Source organism: Stegastes partitus, unplaced genomic scaffold (genome assembly GCF_000690725.1).
Source record: "Stegastes partitus isolate 25-593 unplaced genomic scaffold, Stegastes_partitus-1.0.2 Scaffold23, whole genome shotgun sequence".
Lineage (NCBI taxonomy): Eukaryota > Metazoa > Chordata > Actinopteri > Pomacentridae > Stegastes > Stegastes partitus.
The window spans coordinates 1,408,103-1,431,225 of NW_007577754.1; the positions used below are offsets into that span (position 1 = coordinate 1,408,103).

General features: G+C 38.1%; 2 protein-coding genes across 3 annotated transcripts in view; both read left to right on the plus strand.

Annotated features, from left to right (window-relative positions):
* The first annotated feature begins 1,605 nt into the window (after positions 1-1,605).
* cfh (complement factor H) overlaps positions 1,606-23,123 on the plus strand; it is a 23,932-nt gene continuing 2,414 nt past the window's right edge. The window contains exons 1-20 of one of the 2 annotated variants that reach the window (XR_520733.1): positions 1,606-1,763; positions 1,884-2,066; positions 2,340-2,445; positions 2,593-2,669; positions 2,829-3,011; positions 3,650-3,832; positions 3,981-4,175; positions 4,313-4,492; positions 5,289-5,456; positions 6,152-6,310; positions 6,630-6,809; positions 6,924-7,109; positions 7,977-8,147; positions 11,469-11,574; positions 11,989-12,062; positions 12,914-13,102; positions 13,365-13,550; positions 13,925-14,104; positions 15,293-15,536; positions 20,762-20,767. Coding sequence is in view for 1 of the 2 variants with exons in the window: in XM_008295680.1 (XP_008293902.1) it covers positions 1,670-1,763; positions 1,884-2,066; positions 2,340-2,445; positions 2,593-2,669; positions 2,829-3,011; positions 3,650-3,832; positions 3,981-4,175; positions 4,313-4,492; positions 5,289-5,456; positions 6,152-6,310; positions 6,630-6,809; positions 6,924-7,109; positions 7,977-8,147; positions 11,469-11,574; positions 11,989-12,062; positions 12,914-13,102; positions 13,365-13,550; positions 13,925-14,104; positions 15,293-15,486 (2,994 nt within the window). In the remaining variant the exon portion in view is untranslated. Of the gene's footprint in view, positions 1,764-1,883; positions 2,067-2,339; positions 2,446-2,592; positions 2,670-2,828; positions 3,012-3,649; positions 3,833-3,980; positions 4,176-4,312; positions 4,493-5,288; positions 5,457-6,151; positions 6,311-6,629; positions 6,810-6,923; positions 7,110-7,976; positions 8,148-11,468; positions 11,575-11,988; positions 12,063-12,913; positions 13,103-13,364; positions 13,551-13,924; positions 14,105-15,292; positions 15,958-20,761; positions 20,768-23,123 lie in introns of those variants that run through there. The other variant, XM_008295680.1, reaches the window with a different exon arrangement.
* On the plus strand, positions 18,311-22,428 carry cfhl4 (complement factor H like 4; the record flags this gene model as incomplete). Its single annotated transcript, XM_008295720.1, has 5 exons — positions 18,311-18,380; positions 19,211-19,390; positions 19,966-20,145; positions 20,757-20,942; positions 22,258-22,428. Coding segments are annotated over exons 1-5 (787 nt in total), but the record flags the coding sequence as incomplete, so codon positions are not given.

The window sequence follows — 23,123 nt, forward strand, 5'->3', positions numbered from 1 at the left end:
AATAAAGTTTTGAGAAGATTTACACTTTATCTGTCAAGAATAAATCACACTGTCACAACCACTTAATGAGAGGAGGTAAAAACACATATTATTCCAACTTTATGGGCAGCAGTGTATATATATATATAATTTCTAAAATATTTGTCACGATTTCAGAGGATACAAAAATCACTCAGAGAATAAATCACTGAACATTTTCGTCATAATATTCATCATATACGAAGACGTCAGGACACAAAGTAACGTCTTCTCGCAACTTCCGTCTGGACGTGCGGCCCTGCAGAGGTCAGATCAGTGGAACGTTACTCCACTTCTCTCTTTTTCTGCTTTGTCAGCACTGGAGGAGGTAGTTTACAAAGCACACAAGTCAAACAATCCTCAAACAGTCAAGAGAGAAAGTTCCACAGTATAGCAACAACTGAACCCGATCCATACATAATACTACACAGAAAAGAACATCAGAGTCACAAATCTGTGCCACATGTTCTGTTTATGGTTTAAATGTATTCTATGTATGTATCTTATTCTATTTTCCTCTGTTCCTGCCTTTTTATATGACTGTATTGAGATGTTAATCTAATTCTGACAGAGTAGTTTATATTAATCTATAGTTTGTTTTTTTTTTTTTTTTAAGATTTGTGTTTTAGTGCACTTTTATTTCGCTGTGATTTTGTCTACTATCTATTGCTTTTCAATCCAGCTTCCTTTCACTCTCTCCTCGTTCTGTCTTGTTATTGGCATGTTGGTGATCTGTGAAGCACTTTGAACTGCACTAAGTTGTATGAAAGGTGCTGCACAAAGAGTTTGATTGACGAATTGATTGCTTGAGGGTTGAGTTTCTGCGATACATGTCTTTTCAGTGACATGTACCTTGTGTTCAAAAGAAGTCGTATCAATAACATTGAGAAATGAAGGTAAATCCCACATTGCTCAACAGTAACATTTTGTTTTATTAGTTTCCAAACTGAGGTCAGACTGCATCATTTGTCTGCCAGCTGTTTACAGGATGCATTTGCCTCAGTGGAGTGGAGTGGAGTTTATACACAAAAGCAACTCTAATTAGTTCCACTTTGTAATGATCATATTTTAGACTTTTTTGAACTGACACACTGCTTTATTTATTTTGTTTTTATTTCTTATTTACTCTAAATGAGAAGACCTTGAGCAGACTCACCGAAATGCAACAAATTTTGTTTGCTCAATTGATTCCTGCAAATGATTGCCAGGAAAGGGAAAGAAAGCAAAAAGCAAATAAACCTTTACTGGCATAATGGTTTTGTCACTGAATAATAAACATAGTAACCGCACAGGGTCATGGAAATATTGCAGTACCTTTTAAAAAACACACAGCTGTCTATGTGATTACGTTGTTTACAATCACATTTTCCATGATTCAAGGAATATGTTTTGCAAATAAAATTATTTAGTATTTGTGTACCAACATTGGAAGATTCTGGTGTTTTCATGGTTTTGTTAAATGTCTGTGTTGTCATATAAGGTGCGTGTGGTCACTTCCTCTTCTTTTCTGTTCCCTGTAAGCCTGAGATTATATTTGGAGGCTGGAGCTGCCTTGCGCAATTCATTGAGCAATCTGCTTTTCTTCCCTGTGCAATCCAAAGCTCGTGCTCTGTATAACACTGTTTCACTCTGCAGTTCGTAGTTGCGTCTGATGGTTCACGGTAATGCAGATAAAATGCATATACTAACCAAAACCTATGTCCTGTTCTTGTGGATGCATCTACTGACCTTCGTGAAAAGCCAAGGTAAGACCCAGCACTTGTACTAATTTATATGATCCATTGTTTTACCTTTTAAATTGTTGCTTTCTTGTTGAGATAAAGTGATAAACTGCATATTCACTTTAGCTTGTTGCTGTTTTACAGATTGTACGCTTGAACAATTTCTAAATAGCCGCGCCTATGATTCAAATTTTGACATAATCGGTCTGGAGGCTAGCTACGCTGGTGGAAAGCAGGTGAGAGTGGGCTGCAATGTTGGCTACACTGGCTTTTTCAAGCTGATCTGTGTGGAGGGAAAATGGCAGACTAGAGGCAACAAATGTCAACGTAAGTTACCATCTTTGACTGCTTGTAACTATTTATTCTGCCATAATGAGAGGTAAACACTGGAACAGATAATAGCAATATGTCATGTTGTGACAGGCTATATTTTGCATTGATGGGAATGTTTGAATACATGCATGTTATTGTTTTTATTACAACATTTATAATGTATGATTCATTAGTAAGCAAAGTACAAGGTGCTGTTTTTATATAAATGGAAGCACATATTTCCCACCTGCAATATATTTACCTCCATTCTCCCTCATTCGTTTTCAGCAAAATCGTGTGGTCATCCCGGCGATGCCCAGTTTGCAGATTTTAATCTTGCGGAGGGAGACGATTTTGTTTTTGGGTCAAAAGTTGTATACACTTGCCACAAAGGGTATGACAATAGCTTTAATCGCAAATTCATAGCGTTTGTTTTTTTAATGCATTTTCTTACAAATGCTTTGTGTATATTCCCTGCACATTTTGCTTCTCCTTACAAGTTACTTCCATAATAACTTTTCTATATTCAACTCCTTTTCAGTTATCAGATGGTCAGTCGGACAAACTTCCGGCGCTGTATGGCAGAAGGCTGGGACGGTGTTGTTCCAGTCTGTGAAGGTGAAATGACGAATCTTATTCATTCAGTGCCTGATGTGGAGGGAGAAATCTCCCCCTGTGTTCATATCTTTGTCATCACTTGGTAATATATGTAAACTTTATTGCGTACTTGCCTATATTCTGAGATATTTCAATGTTTTTTGGTCATTTTCCTTTCAGCCCAGCAGTGTCCAGTGATTAATGTGGCCAGTAATGTCCAGATTATTGGGGATCCAGAAGAAGCAAACTATGGCAATGTAGTTCGATTTAGATGCAAGTCGAGCTCTGAAGTCCTGGAAGGGTCAGCAGAGATGTACTGTGATGAAAATGGAGAGTGGAAGGGGAAAGCTCCAATATGCACAGGTAGACCAGACCTTCTTTAAGAAACTGCTTTATTTAGCACCTTATAAGTAACACTTAAACAACCACTAGCCACCCAATGGTTAACATAAAGCAACCAAAACACTCAGCAATAATCAGTTAGAGACAACCTGGTCAGACAATCAGGGCTGCAGATGCAAATGCTCCCTTTAAAAAGGTGAAGCCCAAAATGTCTTGTGTGCACACAGTATTATGCCATTGTTCATACTACAACATTTGGGCTGAACCTCAGGTTCAAACACAGATCTAAAAGCACAGGTCTAAAGTAAAAACAGGCCAAGCATGACAATATAAGGAGCAGATAACTAGCTTACTTTGCTTAGCACAAGGAGTAGAAAAACTGTTTACAGTATCTTTCCCTCAAAAAACCCTCTTTATCCCTGTACAAAACATAAAGCTGGCACATATGTATAATTTGTCATTAGGAAGAGTAAAAGCAGAAATGCATTGTGGGTTGTCATTCATTTATTTTAACAAAGAATTTTTTACATGATGTATTAAATGGTTAAACAAAAAAAAAAACATTATTTGACTCCTAAATCAGATTGATCAATGTTTACCGTCTATTTTTTTTTATGTCCAAATGTACTTACATTCATGTTTGTGTGTATTTTTAACAGAGATAAAATGTACAGTACCTGTGATTGAAAATGGTTTTGTACCTGGAGATCTCAGAGAGTACAAAGAAAATACAGTCCTGAATTTTCAGTGTGATCCTCAATACAAGCCCGCTGAAGAACGACTTTCAAAATGTATAAAAGTTGGACCAAAAGCAGACTGGAGCCCCACACCTGCGTGTGAACGTAAGTATAAACTGAGGAATCCACAATTTACTGGTTGTGTCACAATTACAAAGTGAAAACTGCTGCTGGATGTTGGATGTTATTGCACTATAGTCTGTCTTATTACAACACACTGACACATAATACATTAACTTCTCTCTAAATGCAGCAATAAGATGTGAACTGAAGCTGCCAGCACTCACAGGAACACGATATGAACCTGCTTCCAGAAGTGTGTTCTCACCTGGTGACACAATCAGAGTTGTATGTGGAGAGGAACACTGGATTGTGAACGAGCAGACCACCTCAGTAGAGTCTACTTGTCAAAGCGACGGAATCTGGAGTATCAGGCCAATATGCCAAGGTATGAATCTATATTTCATACTAGGAACAGATTATGAGATTGTCGTTTGTCAGGGTGTGGTGTTTCATAAGCTCATTATTGTGATTCTCAATCTTATCTTGATAAGTTAAGAATGACAAATCTTTCTCTCATTCCAGAGGTCATATGCAGCAATCAACGAGACCCACTTGTGTATAGTTGGGATGTATATAGGAATGAAAAGAAAAAACTAGGTGACAAAGTATATTATACTTGTAGATGGGGCTATGAAGCTACAAACAGTGACCATCGGGCTACTTGCACTAGAGATGGATGGACACCAAAACCACTGTGTCGAGGTATTGTGAAGTTAACCTTGTATTTTTTATATTACTTCTTTTATATCTGTAATTTCACTTCACATTTACGGATACAGACTTGGATTGGTCTCTTTTTATCCCAATGGCTGTTTTCCCCAAACATCTCAGAAGCTAACATTCCTGTTCCACCATTTACAGTCACTTCAGTAGACAATGAATCCATCCTGGTTCTAGTCTGTGGGGTTCATTGCTAATTGCATTTAAAGCTGCCCTGTAGACAAAACACATAACATATCACACTGCCTGATACTTTACAACCTTCATCAACAAGGCAACAAAGTATAACAAGTAGAAGTGACGTCACTTAAGTTATTTCCATCCACAAAGTACTATTTCTCAGAACTGGCAGTTATAAAACAAGGTAAAAATCCTAACGTGTCTGAAGTTATTGTTGATAATAAAGCAACACAGGCTACCTAAAGCTAACGTACAAGTAATCTCAGCGCTTCACTTCACCAGGACAACATGACAACACAGGACTGAGTCGTGGATGTCTGCAGCACCTTCTCCTGAGGAGACATTTGCATCAGTGACCTGTGATTATTCTTAGATTAATAGAACATCAGCTTTAGTGCATGTTGACTTTCAATGGTGTAATCAAACGTCTTGATGAAATGTGACACTCACTCCTGTTGTTACTTCCAATAGTTTTTTTCTTCATTTTCAATGTCTTTTTAAAAACATCTTGCTAGATTCTCATGTAAGCAGGACGTTTTTCACAGATTCGTCATTAATCTGTGTGAAATATTTAAGTTTAATATACATTTTCCCCCAGGAACACGGTGTGACAAACCCGACATTGCAAACGCAGACATTACCTACAACAACAAGTGGGAATACCGGAACAGTGAACAAGTCCAATACACTTGTAGGATCGGCAATCAAAACACTTTTACTATCACCTGTAACGGCGGTGTTTGGACAGGAATAAAGAGCTGTTCAGGTAAGAACATACAACTATAACATGTACAGTTTGAAGGATAAATGTGGTGTGATTGTGGTATGTTTTTAATAGCAACATCGGAAAAAAGGAAAAATCTCCTAACAGCTAAATACTATCTGTCTAAAACTATATGTCAAATTCAAACTGCATTAGGAGTGTGATTACTCAGTGCAATCATTTTAAGACTGTTTTAAAATAAATATTTTCTGTTTTCCACCCATTAGGGCATAAATAAATGACAGATACATAAAACAGTTTTCTCAACTAGACTACAGAATCTACAGTCATGCTAGCAGCATTGTGAAGTTTTCAATACAAAAACCAGCACACTAGCAAACTGACCACCACAACACTAACATACTGATGCATAGCAAATACAATGTTGATCAAGGTAACTATCTAAGTTTAGCCTGCAAACATTTCCTAGTTATCAAGTAACACAAAATACATCTAGAGTTGATGGAAACATCATTGGGTTTGCAGATATTTCGTCATAAATAAAAGTAAGTGATTTTCATGTGCCAAATGCTAATCCATGCTGAGGGATCACCAGAGTCAGTGGGGTTCCTCCTCTGGGAACCATCAGTGCACAGGCAGACCTGTCTCTGCAGCCTGGCTACTAGCATGACTAAAACACATGTTCACTGTCTAACTGATGTTATTTGCATGTTTTTCCTTTTCTGTTGATAACACAGAGTGTCCAAAAGCTGCCGTTCCAAATGGATTTGTGGTTGGTCCACACAAAGACAAGCTGTACTACACCTGTAATGAGGGTTTTAAGCTTTCCACCAAGGGCTGGTGGGGTGAAGCCAAATGTGTTGGCGGTGTTTGGTCTGGCCTCGAGCAGTGTATTGGTAATTAATCTTTACTGTCTTACTTTTTTCTCAAATTGTTCCCAGCATGAAGCCAACTAGCCACAGTGGTTTGTAGAATGTTGAATTTATCCCCATTAAGTTACGTCATTTTTAGGTGGATGTTGAAATCAAATTTTCAAATCTGTAACTATTTCTCTGAAAATAGGAATAAGACAAAAAAAGAGTAAAAAGTTAATATTTGCTGCTTTTCTGCTGCTGATAATGGTGATCGTTTTGGATGAAGGTGTATTGTCTATTTAATGCTAATATTTTGCTGACATTGTACAATCCTGATTGTTTGTAATTGTGTCTTCTCTAGACAAAAGACTTTGTGGAGAACCTCCTGTGATTCCTAATGGGAAAGCTTTAGGGCGATTTCAACAAGCCCAGAGTTTACAGATTATTTGCAATGAAGGATACTTGGCTGAGAATGAGGAACTTACTTGTCACAACGGAAAATGGCATCCAACTGCATTATCACTCAAAACAATCTGTAGACGTGAGTCAGCTTCAGGATTATTCCAACAGATGTATTTATTGTAACACCAAAAAAGATGTAGAACAACAGATTGCAGGGTAAAAATTAATACTGTCCTGTTTTCATCTCTTGCAGCAATCGCTGATCACTGCAGTCCCCCAACTAAAGTTGAGAATGCTGTTGTGTTGACTTCATATCAGAAGGAGTACGTGTCTGACTCTGAAGTAACTTATAAGTGCCGTGACAAGTTTATAATGGAGGGGGAAGACACAATTAGATGCAAAAATGGGCAATGGGAGGACAAAGACATCAAGTGTATACGTAAGTACTTGAAAAAGCATTTCACAAAGTGACTCAGAAAAAACTTCTTAAAAATTCCCGGTTCAAAGCTGAGTTAGGTTGCCTGTTGACACCTCAGGATTCTGAAAGCATTGTTAAATCCCTCAAGAAATGCCAAAACTCTGTTCTTTGATGTGTTATTATGACATTCAGACCAGGTATTTAAACAGATGTGAGCATTCCTTCTGTCTTCACTGTTAGAATTAAAGAGCTGAGCTACAGAGATACTGAAAAGAAGCAGATTGATATACCAAGCTGCTAAAACTTGAACTTCAACAAATTAAATACTACAATACCTCAGAGAACAACACCACTCTGTTTCCTAGAAAATAGTTTTATATGAAACGAATTTGTAACAACAAATATGTTGTAATGACATTATGCAGCTAGGAGCCATTATTGAGTTCAGCTTTGTTTTTTTAGGAAATCTCACTGAGCTCAAAATCTCTTGCAATAGTGACTGAAACCAATTCCATTTAAACAAAATCCCAACAAGGAAAATGACAAATAACAACTAACATTAGAAATATAAGAGGAACTTTCCATGCCAATCTTTCCCATTATCTTATGTTGAGGTCATTATTTGTAAATTTATTCAAAGATGTTACATATCTCAGAAGTTAAGATTTCAAGTTCAACTAAGTTTTTTATATTTACTACAGTTGTTAATGTGCAGACATTAGGAAACATCATAACATGGCTAATCACAAAGGTAAATCCGTAATAAAAGCTAAGTGACAATGCATTTTTTCCCGCCCTCAGTACCCAATGCAATACATACTAACATAACAGCTGCAGCTTCTGTCTAAGAAACAGGGACTGACAACAGTGTGTTACTTGTATTTTCAGCCTACTGTGACAAGCTCAGCAATGAGAAGCTGTCAATGAACTTCACCTCGGATAAAGACAGATACATGAATGGAGACGTGATCGAGTATGAGTGTGTCATACCTGATGCAGCAGCTGAAGGCACTGCAACATGTACCGATGGCAAGTGGATCAAAACAGTAGAGTGCAAAGGTAAGGATGTTTAAATGGAAGCAGATAAGAGACGGATACATTTGGACTTTTTGTTGTCTAACTTGATACCAGACTCACATGTAGTCTGTAGGCTGAGACAGTCCTGGGTCACTGTAATAATTCCTGTTCTCCATACTGGCAGTGAAGAGATCCCGTCCTGGTGCAGCAACACTGGGAAACAAAATCCTAAGATCTTGTTGACACACAGTCCTTTACTTCTTACAGCAGAGATGAAGCCCATTAGATCTCTTCACAGGCAGTGTGGAAACAACGAAAGACTACAGTAACATATAAATATTTCCTAAAAACATGTGTGGTCATTCTGTACCTGTGTGGAAGTCTAATATACTTTTAGTGAATACAGATCTTATATTTCTTTTAGATAACAAATCTAATCTGTGCACAAACACATAATACTGTAGTTACAAGTGATCTATGCTTAGATCATATTCTGTTAGAAAATGGTGAGAAAAAGCTCTCTATCTAAAACTAACAATACATGTAATATATATGATAATGAATAAACAACAGGCATAAAAGTGTGAAAAGCAACATATTTTTAATGTCAGTAAATTTGCAAGAGGAGTAATGACTAAAATAACACATGAAGTGTTATGACTGTTCAATATATAAAAACAAAAATTATGTTGGTTTTGTGATTGTTTTGTGCAGCAGTCATAGAAGTGCACGTGGTTTAACTCCTTAAAAGGTTCAAAAGTGATGTCAGGTTTGATAAAACAGAAAATATTCTTCTCAATCATCTCTCTCAATAACACAGTCCCCTAGTTCAGGTCAGTTTGAATTTCACAAGAAGAGACTTCATTCATGCTGCCTTTTACTACTATCCATCCATCCATCCATCCATCCATCCATTATCTATACACTGCTTAATCCTCACGAGGGTCGCGGGGGGGCTGGAGCCTATCCCAGCTGACTTAGGGCGAAGGCAGGAGACACTCTAGACAGGTCACCAGTCTATCACAGGGCTACACTTAGAGACAGACAACCAAGAACACTCACATTCACACTGACACACTATTTAGAATCACCAATTAACCTCAATATATTTTTGGACTGTGTGGGAGGAAGCCGGAGAATCTGGAGAGAACCCACGCTGCACGGGGAGAACATGCAAACTCCACGCAGAAAGATTCTGGTGCCCCCACCGGGACGCGAACCAGCGACCTCCTGGCTGCGAGACAATGGTGCTAGCCACCGATTCACCTTGCAGCCCTAATGTGAAATCATAGAAGAAGAAAAAAAAACTCTGACCTCAACAAAGACAACAGTAGTTCACTTATCTTAGTTAATACAGACAGAAATCCATAGTGCTTAGTTCAAACACAGTCGACCTCCATTACAGTACATAACCTGTAACACGTACTCAGTTGTAACTGTCGTTGCCAACAGACTGACATCGCTGGAACTCTGTTAAGATTGAGTTAAGTAAGGGCTATTTTAGGTCCAACGTGTAACAGGTTCAGGATTAACATCATTTTAAAATTAAGAAAAACACGTTACAGTGACTGTGATATACTGGTGACCTGTCCAGGGTGTCCCCTGCCTTCGCCCTAAGTCAGCTGGGATAGACTCCAGCCCCAGCGACCCTAATGAGGATTAAGCAGTGTACAGATAATGAATGAATGGACGGATGTTATAGTGACTCATGCTTTTTCAAGAATTGCACTCAGACGTTGCCTCACCAGTGTTGCCCATTGGATTGACTTTTCAAAAAAGCAAATCTCTGTACTAATAAACAGCAACTCTTTCAGGGCTATGAGTACCACTTTATCTAAATGCTACTACTATGAACTTTGTAGTGTAGTATCAACGCTATTCATGACTTATTGATTGTGGTGATCAAACTGGGAAGAAACTCTTTAACCATCAGCAGATGCTCACAATCCTATCAGGCAATGACCTGAAAATTGTATATTCTTTGGTAAACTTGGCCTGAGAGTCATAATCCAGTTTGTACGCGCTGCTTCAAACAAAACAACTCGTGCCTAAATGTGCTAGTGTATGAGATAAAGTGCTTGTTTAATGTAATACTTGATCAACTTGTGAGGTCAAAGCCAGTAGAAAGGTATGTCTCGCCTCCGCTGTGGCCTAAGCAGAGCGGGAAAGTAAACCCCGTTGCATCATTTTTGGATCTGTTTGGTTGAATACCACAGACACGCATTATGAAGAGTCGTTGAGTTGTTGTTGCATGACAGGTTCTGTCTGTGAACGTTTCTGGAGCTTTCAAGGAAGAACAGTGCGTCCCCATGTGTGTTGATGCATCATGTTGTTTTTCGGTCTTGTGCAATCCCATGTTGTAACCCTGAGTACAGGAAATTGGCTCTGAAAGCAGAATTTGTCAAAGAAGCTGGGCTCAGTCGCATAGCAGCTCAATGAAATGCGATTGTCCGTAATCCTTGTGTTTCTCCAACTGTGGGAGAATGTGGAAGTTTCTTTAGCACAGAATGGTAAGAGACTTCTTCAATGTTGCAGTGTTATATAATTAGTTTAACAGAAGAATGGACTTATTATGGAAATGAACGTGAATTAGATATTTTAATGTATGGTAATACCTCATAACATCAGGTTTAGTGTGTGTGAGTGTGGGATCTGTGACTTACGTAGGCACAGTACATGTTTTTAATGACTGTGAAAACTGGCATGAGTAGCACACAGCTGTGGAGAAAACACATTGTCCTCGTCTTTACCATGTTGTTGTATGTTAGTATGTTCAAAGCTCCCACGTGTTCCTTTCACCTACATGTGGGACAAAACCGAAAAAGCTGAGTACCGTGAAGGAGACGTGATACATTTCACTTGTGAAATCGGTTCCATCACATGTGTTCTGCTGGGGGTCGGCTGTTGGCAGTCCGTCAGGGGAGCTGCTACTGTGAGCTACACAGTTTTCTGTCCAACTCTCTGTTTTGTTACTGCTTCGGCGACAGCAGTCATCAGGTTGCATGAATCCACTACAAGGTTACACTTTTGGTGACATCCCAGAGTAGCTCATAATTCTATACAATTAATTGTCGCTACTAGGAAGTGGTGATTATGGTACTGAGAGAGTTGTAAAATGCTGTATTATGCTGCTGGCAACAATTTTAGTAAATAAATAGCACTGTGTTAAATCAAAGCAACACATTCATAACAATATTGTTTCACCACATCGTGTTATTCATGAAAGACTTGGGTGGAATAATATTGGAACAAAATCTATCACTTTGCTGGAGCTTTTCAGCTTCCAAACATTGAAAAGGGATAGAGCCAAGTTCAAGTTTATAATCACACTAATGAATAATCTCTTTTTTCTTGTTCCTTCAGTAAAGCCGTGCCCACTTCCTGATGCCACTCCAAATGGCATCTATAAAATTATTGAGGGTGAAGACTTTGTCTTTGGAACAACTATCCAATATGTTTGCAAAAAAGGGTATGTGGATGTAGAATGATTGATAGAATTAAGACATTTTGGTAGCACAGCATTTCGAAGAATTGTATACACACTAAGTATTATTTAAAACATTGTTTTGTTCTAAGCAAATATGCATTTATTAATGTACATCTAGTTAATGAAGACAGGATTACAGCTATTCTAAATAATGCAGTATATTGTCTTTTTCTAGTCACCAGGTGCTCCAGTTTTATAGTAAGATTTACAATGACTTTAACATACAAACATGACAAATACTGTGCAATGATAAACACTTTTCGTATTGTGTATGCAACAGATAGATAGTCGGATACTTTCTTCGTCTCTTGTTGGCAATTTAAGTCTCTAATTTAAGGTGTTTTATTCAGATGTTTTACTTTTAAAGTGGGAAGTTTTATTTCATTTTCATCACAGGTATCATTTGGTGGGTAAGGACACACTGACTTGTTCACTGGACGGATGGACCGATAGGACGCCAACATGCCAACGTAAGCCTCAGTATCAAGAGAGCAGCACTTTTGTTCAAAGTTCTGTCAACTAATGTCAATTCTACCACTTTCTGTTGTCATAAGGATTTCAGTTTCTATATAAAGGGGAGTTGTGGATATCATTATATGTCCACAAAGAAATTCTCAGACAGCTTCAGCTCCGTCAGAAAGCTGCTGCTGTAGTTCTATTAAAATGAACGCGTCACACCAATTCTCAGGTCTCCTCTCTGGTTTCAAGTGCCTCCAAAAGTAGAGTTTAAATCTCTGACCATCTTTTGCCAAATATTACTTCTCAATCTTTAGAAGCAGCATTCAGTTTCTGTGTGCCACAGAGCTGGAACAAACTTCACACTCTGACCAACTTTAAGTTCAAGCTAAAGACTTCATGCTGTTCAGTGTCTTTGACACAACCTTCAACACCCATCATACTCTCTTTGAACATTTCATTTCCTTTTGATTTCTATTTTTCTTTTTTTCATCTATACTTGTTTTGTTTATATGCCACTCTTTCTTCACTATTCACTTCAGACATGAACATGAAATTTACTATACAAATAAATTTGCTCTATCAAAAACCAGCAGTCCATCTCACTTTTCAACTTTGGAGGCCTAAATCTCTGACTGACTGACTGACTGACTGACTGACCGACTGTGTTTACTCAGCTTTGAGCTGTGACTCTCTTTTGGACACGGTGTTGTCACAGTAAAAAGTTTACCAGAAAATGACAATTACATGTTTTTACTTTCTCACATACTTTTTAATTCTTCAAGGACATGGTAGCGGTCACATAAACTCATAAACTGAGTCTTGCAGTTTTTAAGTGTGTGTCTTATCTGTCTTATTCTCTCAGAGATCACCTGTGAAATTGATGTCATGCATCCTGGACTCACTGCAATTGGATTACCATCAGGAAGGGAAACATTGGAAGTTGGACATACATTACGGTTTCACTGCAGCAATGAGTATCAACTGGATGGGTCTAAAGAAATAGAGTGTTTAGAAACTGGACAGTGGAGTGCCCCCTTCCCAACCTGCTCTGGTAAGTTCAATTTCAGTTTATTCCGAAATACTGAATAAATATATTCAATGCAGATTTGTAGATTGAAACTTTATTGAGTAATTGTTCTATCCATTTACTGCATCACTGTTCATTAAAATTCAAACAAGTTACAATACTGATAATAATTTGTCTACAGAGGAAAATGTACAAGGTGTTGTCACAGATTTCCGTCACACTGGGTCTAAAATGCTGCTGTTTAGCATAAACCTCTTGATAAAACAGTTTCTCTTCTTCAAAACAGAGAAATGTAAAGTCCCAAGATTACCAGACAACATAAGCTTCACCCCAGGTGCATCAAGCCGTCTTCTATTAAAAGGACAAAAGTTAACATTTAGGTGCCGTCGACCTGGACACTTTATTCAAGGGAATGCAACAGTTGAATGTTTGGCCAGTGGACAGTGGAGTGCTTCAATTCCAACTTGTGGAAGTAAGTCAGTTCTTTTGCTGTTCTCTCACTCCTTATCATTTAAAATGTTAGGAAAAAATAATCCCTGAACCCAGATTTAGATATTTCCCACGTTACACTTTGATTTCTGATGGCTTGGTTGGCCCAGTTCATGTTTTACAAGGTGGAGAGAATCCGTGTATGGAAGTATTTTGGGTTCTAAGCTGTTGATGGAAAAGAGTCTTAAGGAAAAGTCAGGACATGTAAAAATAAAGAGTCACATGAAAAACACTCACTTAACTGCTTATATTTGCATTTAGTTTAAAAGCCTGAACATATGACAGCAAAAAATGTGAAAATGAAATCATTGTGACACATAAACTTGTATTTTCTTGACGATTGTCTGTGTCTTGTAGATCCTGTAGGCTGTGGGAAACCACCACATCTTGAGAATGGAGACACCAAGGAAACTATTCGATTCCAGCACAGACATAATGAAAAGGTTGAATATGTCTGTCAGAATGTATACACTATGGAGGGTGGGCCGTTCATGACCTGCACCAATGGTAACTGGACTGGACAGATAAGATGCCTCAGTAAGTTACAGTTCCATTTATATCTTTCATACTACAATCTGTGAAGATTTCTCATCGGTAAAGCTGATTTTGGTTTGCATGTTCTGTAGAAGTAGTAAAAATCGATTAATCATACAGAGCCACTGCACATCACAAAACTGGTCCTAGAATTGAGCCTTGTGGAACGCCTCACTTAAAAGTGGTAGAGATTCAAAGGAATAACTTGAGAGAGAGAAACGGCAACTTTCTCTTAAACCACAAACTAATCGACATGGAAATTTGATTTTGCAACACATGTTTTAAAATCACCAGCAAGAGAGCAGATGAATCTAATCATGATGCCAAAAAGAACATGAACATGAAAGGTGAAGAAACAAGTTTTACTTCTTATATGTTGGGCAGAGTTCAATATCGATTTAGATCCAATGTACGAGGTGTGTCAGAAAAGTTCCAGGACTGGTGTCACAAAAGATATATTTCAAACCCAAACTACAAACTACGAGTTTTCCCCTTAAGACGATCAACCAGCACGTCTACAAAGAGATCCTGCAACGTTTGCTTCGTTCAGTGCTGAAGAAGAGACGAGAGTTGTGACAGGACAAGTGCTGGCTACTTCACCATGACAACACGTCTGCTCACAATGCCCTGAGCATCCAACAGTTCCTGGCTGAGAAGAACATCGCCGTGCTGGAGCAACCTCCCTACTCACCCCACCTGGCTCCGTGGGATTTTTTTCCTCTTCCCCAAGCTCAAGGGGGTCATCAAGGGGACCCGTTTTGAAGACGTGGACGACGTCAAGATGGCTGATGACGGGAAGAATACTTCCAGGAGTGCATGGCGGCGTGGCAGAGAAGGCTGGGAAACTGCTTTGGACTCAAGGGTGATTACTTCGAAGGGGAAAACTTGTAGTTTGTCATTTGTATATGAAATATGTCTTTTGTGACACCAGTCCTGCAACTTTTCTGATACACCTCGTACATAGTTTCTCAACCAGCCCAAAAAACAATACAAATGAAAAAAAAACATATCAGTCACATCACAGTCTGCTGGCTCGTGATGTTTGCTCTGTATGTTGAGTAGTGTGATAGAATATGCTACTGACTGTCTTTGAAACACCAAATATTTATTTCTAACACAGATATCAATCATTTGGAGTGTGCTGTACATTTCTGTATTTCACTGATATTGATTTGTTCTTATCTCTTGCAGAGCCCTGCACTGTGGATGAAGATGCCATGAGCAGACACAACATTAGGTTCAGACATACTTGGGAAAAAAAGCTGTATTCACCCCATGATGATGCAATCACGTTTTCATGTTCTGACGGAACAAGACATGACGGCACATTGGAAATGCGTCAGAAGTGTATCAATGGTGTGATACACCTGCCCACCTGCCAGTAAAGTTTTTTAATCAGCTGGATGTGATGAACAAGAGCACACAAACATGAAGAGTCAGAGCAGTTATGTATTTTAGTGCTGTATGTGGTGATTTTACATCAGATATATATATATATACACTCAGTCTGTTTTCTTTCTAAACATTGTTTTATGAGTTATAGTCTCACCTTTAACTGTTAATATCTGTTCATGTGCTGAGAGACAGAGTGAAGACAATTGATGAATTGCTTATTGCTCATTTTATAGCAAACTTCATTTGACAAACAAAATAAACATTCATGATACAAAGTAATGCTTGAAATAAACTCTTTGTTTTTGGTCCTTTCTGCTTTTATATATTAATGCATAAATTGCATGTTTATTAATAAAAAGAGAAGGGTTTTTATCTGGACACTGTACAAAATGTTTTACCTTCTAAGCATATCTGCTGAATGTCCAGCATACATTGCCTATAAAAAGTATTCACCTCCCTTGGACATTTTCTCCTTGTATTGCATTTGAACACTGAACCATCCATCCAATACACCGTTTATCCTCATTAGGGTCGCAGGGGGGCTGGACTCTATCACAGCTGATTTAGGGTTAAGGCAGGGGACACCCTGGACAGGTATCCAGGTATCAGGCCTACACTTACAGACAGACAACCAAGCACACTCACATTCACACCTACGGACAATTTAAAATCACCAATTAACCTCAACATGTTTTTGGACTGTGCTGCAAGGTGGTTCGGTGGTAAGCACTGTTGTCTCGCAGCTAGAAGGTCGCTGGTTGGCATCCTGGTAAGGATGCCTGGGATCTTTCTGTGTAGAGTTTGCATGTTCTCCCTGTTCAGCGTGGGTTCTCTCCAGGTTCTCTGGCTTACACCCAAAGTCCAAAAACATGTTGAGGTTAACACTGAAACATGATTAAGTAAATTTGGCTCTTTCTTTTTTTCTTTCTTTGTTATTCTTTAAAGAATTTACAAAAAAGAAAAAAAAAAAGGCATGACAACTGTTCACAATTGCCTCCTATAAAAGGGTTATAAATGTTAACGTAAAATAAGTGCTTGCATATTTTTTTTCCTCCTTTCAAAGTGACCCATCGAATTCAACACAAGTCCAGCCTCTTAATGACTAGACACTACATTTGGTAAACACCAAACACTGCACATCGCCACAAACCATCGCCCCGTGAAGCATGGTGGTAGCAGCATCATGTTGTGAGGATGCTTCTCAGCACCAGGCCCTAAAAGGTTTAGAAAGGTAGAGGGTGCAAGTAATTGTCAAGAGTTAGAGTCAGAGCCCAGACCTCAATGTAACTGAGAATTTATGGCTGGACTTGAAAAGGACTGTTTACTCACAATCCCTGTGCAACCTGTCAGAGCTTGAGCAGTTTTGCAAAGAGAAATGGAGTCAGATTGCAGTGTCCAGATGTACAAGACTGAGACCTATCCACACAGGCTCAATGCTGTAATTGCAGCTAAATGTGCTTCTACTAAATGCTGACTTGAAGCGGTGGAAACTTGTGCAATGTTGCATTTGATCTTTTTAAATAATTAATTATAGGTTGCAGAAATCTGATTTCACTTTGACATGAGATGGTCATTTTGTGAATTGTTGTCAACATTAACAAGACTAATTATATTGACAAGGACTCATTGATGAAAATAAAACATTCTTCATTGAACGTCAGACTCTGAGATGCTTGCTTTGATGTGTGATGCTGTATTTACCAAAGATCTGTACTTCAAGAATATAGCACCAGACCTATCTTTTACATGTTAAAAAGGCCAACAGTTATATGTGGCACAATTCTTTAAACTAAAACAATCTCTCTCCAGCATTAACCAAACATTTTAGCGGACTAAACCTGAGAACATACTGAGCACAGGACAGGAATCTCAGTCTTAACAATGAAAGTATAGTGATGAAAATAAGTATTTGATTTCCTTGCATATTTTAGGATTTTGGCCACATACAACAAAAAAAAAAGATGAGTCTAGAATGAAAGGTCTGGAGACTGGCTAGGCCACTCCATGACCGTAATATGCTTCTTCTTGAGCCACTTCTTTGTTGCATTGGCCATATGCTTTGGGTCACTACCTTGCTGGGAGATCCACCCACAACCCATTTAAAGTGTTCTGGCTGAGGGAAGGAGGTTGTTGCTCAAGATTTTCAGTACATGGCCCCATTCATTCTTCCTTCGATGCAATGCAGTTGTCCTGTACCCATGGCAGAGAAACAGCCCCAAAGCATAATATTTCCATCTCCATACTTGACTGTATGAATGGGTGTTCTTGGGGTCATAGTCAGCATTCGTCATCATGTGTGTATTTCCAGATTTTTAGTTGATATTCTGTACTTTTAAGTTAAAATAATCCTGCTATTAAAATTATGGACTGTTTTTTTTTTCTTTGTATGTGACCAAAGCCTGAAATATGCAGGGAATCTGGCTTTGTACCTCCAGCCATCCACAATATCCTCAAAGGACCTCTATGCAGAAAAGTGTGTTAGTGAGTTCGGCTGAAATCAATAGTAAAAGGGAAAAAATTAAGTTTGAAAAGAAATGTGAAACTATTTTAAACACCTAAACTCTTTGTTATATTTCCACCTGAGAGCATATTCCTTTACAGCCTTTTGTATGAATGAAGTGATAGGATATAGATCCAGTTAATATGAGACCATATGAATGTGAGTGCACAAACTGCGCATGTTGGTGTGTTGCAATACGTCAGGTGTACAGTCCCACTGGGCAGTCCATGTTGTGACCCTCCGTACTCCATCAGAACTCCAGCTGTTAGCAAACACACTGAAATTCTCCTCAGGAAACAGTGTTTGACAACAGAATGAGACTGTCTGTAATCCTCCTGTTTCTCCAGTTGTGGGGGAACGTGGAACTTTCTTTGTCACAAAATGGTAAGACCAACTGTTTTCTTTTTGTATCTGCTCTACTCTACAGACAGAGTTTAGGTCAGATTACATAGAACACAAAGAGCAGACTCCAGTGTAAATTTCACGTTTTCATTTGAGATATTTTCTCATTAGAGAAGTTGAGCATATGTCTGGGAGATGTCTTCACAAGTAAATGTGCATTGTTCAGATTATTCCTAGTATTTTTTTCAACCCTAAAAGCTGTCATTTGTGGATTGTAAAAAAGTAACCGATTTTAATAGCACTCAATGGCAGGTGAAGAATAAAATGTTTCTTTTTTTAAATTGCAACCTGTTGTCGATATTTGAATGCTTATTTTAACTTACAGCTATGCCATTCATTTTAACCATTGTAAAAATATTTGGGCAGCAGCCAGTTCATGTGATCTGTGACACCATTGCGTATTTACTCTTAAAGATTTTTACTTTCATTGTTATATTCCTTGCTGCTGTTGTTATGACAAACATCATAAGCTTGTACATGGTTGTAAAGGTTTTGTGGTACCTTTGAAACTGTCTTAATGAGTTTTAAGTCATGAATACATTCTGCCACTTAAACACACAAATAGTTAACTGTGCACCACCTGTGTTAGAGAGTAAAACCAAAAATTGTGCATCTGCAACTGAAATATTTTTAATTACTCTGTTTAATAATATGAGCAGCTTTCTAGTGTTGTGAAGACTTCAGTTTTAGAGCTGTGCTGTGTGCACAGCGACAACGTAAGCTTTTGTTCATCTGCACATGTGGCAAACAATAAACGAGACAAAGTAGTTGGATGGTTGGAGTTCGCTCATGTTACTATGTTGGCTTCTCAGCATGTTCAAAGCTCCCCGATGTTCCTCATGCTCATGTGTCACAAGAAACCAAAAAAGCTGAGTACCAGGAAGGAGACGTGGTTCATTTCCCCTGTGAGCCTGGTTATATATCAGATCACACTTCAAAATATGTCTGCACAAGTGAAGGCTGGCTAGTCATCCGTCGGGGAATGTGCTACTGTGAGTTAAATGGTTTTCTGTTTTTTTTTTTCACCACTGGTTGACTAATTATTGTCATAGAAGGACCTCTTCTGGGATCCATACACTGAAATAAGTGTCCCAATACAGGGCCCAGCAAAGGAGGGAATTCACGGGCCACTGCAGCCCTAAATATTACACTAAACTGCACTTTCATATAATCCTAATAAAGCTCAACCTTGGAGATGACATTTTTATTGTACACACACACACACACACAATAGGAATGGTTTCTGTTATTGTTAAGGATTCACATAATCAGACCTCTGGCATCAAATTACCAGCCTCAACATTAATGTCTGAATACTATCACAATGGAAGATCATCTATTTGAGACCTGTAAAATTGGAATTCAGCACCATAACTCTACAAACATTTTTTTAAAATTTTATTTTAAAGAATGCATGTGTTTTTTACAACATATAAATTTGTGTTATGTGTCCATCAACTGAAACATAATTTGGAAGAGCCGACACAACATCTACCTCCTTTTCATATTAACACTCGCTTTGTGACAGTGTGTGTAATTTCCTCTTGTTTTCTCATGTTGTTGTTAGCATGTTCAAAGCTTCCAGATGTTCCTCACGGCCGTGTGACAGAAGAGACCAGAAAAGCTCATTATCAAGAAGGAGACATGATACATTTCACATGTGAACCTGGTTATACATCAGATCTGACCATCAAATACATATGTGCGAGTGAGGGCTGGCTGGCAGTCCGACAGGGATTGTGTTACTGTGAGTTAAACGTCTTTCTGTTTTACTCTTTCATCGCCAAATGAATGAATACATTTGTTGTTGCCTCTTGGATGTATGATATCATTTATTGTAACAGGTAGCCAGGATATAAAAACAGGAAGTATTTCAATTTTAGACTCTCTTTAGCCCTTCGTGACAAAAAAAAAAAAGTGATGGGAAATTTTCTCATATTTTAAAAAAGGCACTTTCCATAAAAGTTCTTTTCTGATAATCTATCATGTCCAATTAAATTTCTCCAACATTCAAAACACATCTCAAATCGAAATTGAATAGCGTTGCATTAATATGAACTCCACGGATGCAGTGGAGATGATGAACACTTTTCTTTGGCACTGTATTCCCACCTTTTATTTCAGCATCCTCTCTCATACACAAACAAAACAAAGAAGATTTACTCAAAAACAAAGATTGTTTTCAGGAATTACCTCATTGTAAATTGGAGAGTATTGGTTCCAATTCTCAAATTAAAGTCCATTATTCATTCTTCTTTTAGCTATTCTGGTCTCCACCAACTCTAAGAAACACATTTGGGTGCTTAATGCTCAACTATGTTTTTCTTATTTGGATCATTTCTGTTTTACTCTTTTCAGACTCTTGTCAAGTTGGCGAGATGCCCCCTGATCTCTATGTAGCTGGATTACCGCCATCAAACAAAACAATAAAAAATGGACATAAATTACGGTTTCTCTGCGGCAATGACTTTAAACTGGATGGGTCTGAAGAAATTGAGTGTTTAGAAACTGGAGAGTGGAGTGCCCCCTTCCCAACCTGCTCTGGTATGTTCACTTTCATTGGACAATTAAATGAAATAATTTAAATGGTAATTCCATTTAATCAATTATCAAATGTATCATGTTTGAATGACTTCATATTTATATTGGCCACTTGGGTCACAATATGTATGTATGCATGAAAAAAAGCCATGAACACATCACTGGTGATTATCTACACATTTAGTAGACACACAGCAACATCAACACTCAGTTGGAGTTGTTTTTCTGACCACCTGGTAAACTGAATTCAATATTAATTGTGATTTGGTCTCCATTAAGCTCTAAAGAAAAATTATCTGTCTCTCTGAGGAAAACAGCAGAGTCCAGTGATAACTTTCATATATAAGTTATCATTAGTTCCTTTGTTACTCAAAAATATTAATCTGTGTTGACTGACACTCTTGTATGTCATCTTTTTTTATTTACCTACTGTGTCTTTGATTAATTGAAACAAGTAGTAAAATTACATACACATGGACAAAATTGTTGGTACCCCGCGGTTAATGAAAGAAAAACCCACAATGGTCACAGATATAACTTGAATCTGACAAAAGTAANCAGACCAGGTATTTAAACAGATGTGAGCATTCCTTCTGTCTTCACTGTCTTCACAAGCAGATTGATATACCAAGCTGCTAAAACTTGAACTTCAACAAATTAAATACTACAACACCACTCGGAGAACAACACCACTCTGTTTCCTAGAAAATAGTTTTATATGAAACTAATTTGTATGCAGCTAGGAGCCATTATTGAGTTAAGCTTTGTTTTTTTAGGAAATCTCACTGAGCTCAAAATCTCTTGCAATAGTGACTGAAACCAATTCCATTTAAACAAAATCTCAACAAGGAAAATGACAAATAACAAAAAACATTAGAAATATGAGAGGAACTTTCCATGCCAATCTTTCCCAGGAAACATCATAACATGGCTAATCACAAAGGTAAATCTGTAATAAAAGCTAAGTGACAATGCATTTTTTTCCCGCCCTCAGTACCCAATGCAATACATACTAACATAACAGCTGCAGCTTTATTCATCTTTTTTTTTTTTTTTTTTAAGATAGAACACAATCTTTAATCAAACTTAACCAAAGATACCAAACCAGACACAGGACTCGGGATGTGAATCCCAGTTTTCAGCGTCATTGTCCTGCACTTTGTACACCTGCCGTCCACCAGAACATAAATGTGGTGCTTCATTCACTCAAAAGCACAATTTACATCTGACACCAAGGCTAATTCTGACACAGATTAAGATGACATAACTTCTGTCTAAGAAACAGGGACTGACAACAGTGTGTTACTTGTAATTTCAGCCTACTGTGACAAGCTCAGCAATGAGAAGCTGTCAATGAACTTCACCTCGGATAAAGACAGATACATGAATGGAGACGTGATCGAGTATCAGTGTGTCATACCTGATGCAGCAGCTGAAGGCACTGCAACATGTACCGATGGCAAGTGGATCAAAACAGTAGAGTGCAAAGGTAAGGATGTTTAAATGGAAGCAGATAAGAGACGGATACATTTGGACTTTTTGTTGTCTAACTTGATACCAGACTCACATGTAGTCTGTAGGCTGAGACAGTCCTGGGTCACTGTAATAATTCCTGTTCTCCATACTGGCAGTGAAGAGATCCCGTCCTGGTGCAGCAACACTGGGAAACAAAATCCTAAGATCTAGTTGACACACAGTCCTTTACTTCTTACAGCAGAGATGAAGCCCATTAGATCTCTTCACAGGCAGTGTGGAAACAACGAAAGACTACAGTAGCATATAAATATTTCTTAAAAACGTGTGTGGTCATTCTGTACCTGTGTGGAAGTCTAATATACTTTTAGTGAATACAGATCTTATATTTCTTTTAGATAACAAATCTAATCTGTGCACAAATACATGATACTGTAGTTACAAGTGATCTATGCTTAGATAATATTCTATGAGAAAATGGTGAGAAAAAGCTCTCTATCTAAAACTAACAATACATGTAATATATATGATAATGAATAAACAACAGGCATAAAAGTGTGGAAAAGCAACATATTTTTAATGTCAGTAAATTTGCAAGAGGAGTAATGACTAAAATAACACTTCATTATGACTGTTTAATATCCATCCATCCATTATCTATACACCGCTTGATCCTCACTAGGGTTGCGAGGGGGCTGCAGCCTATCCCAG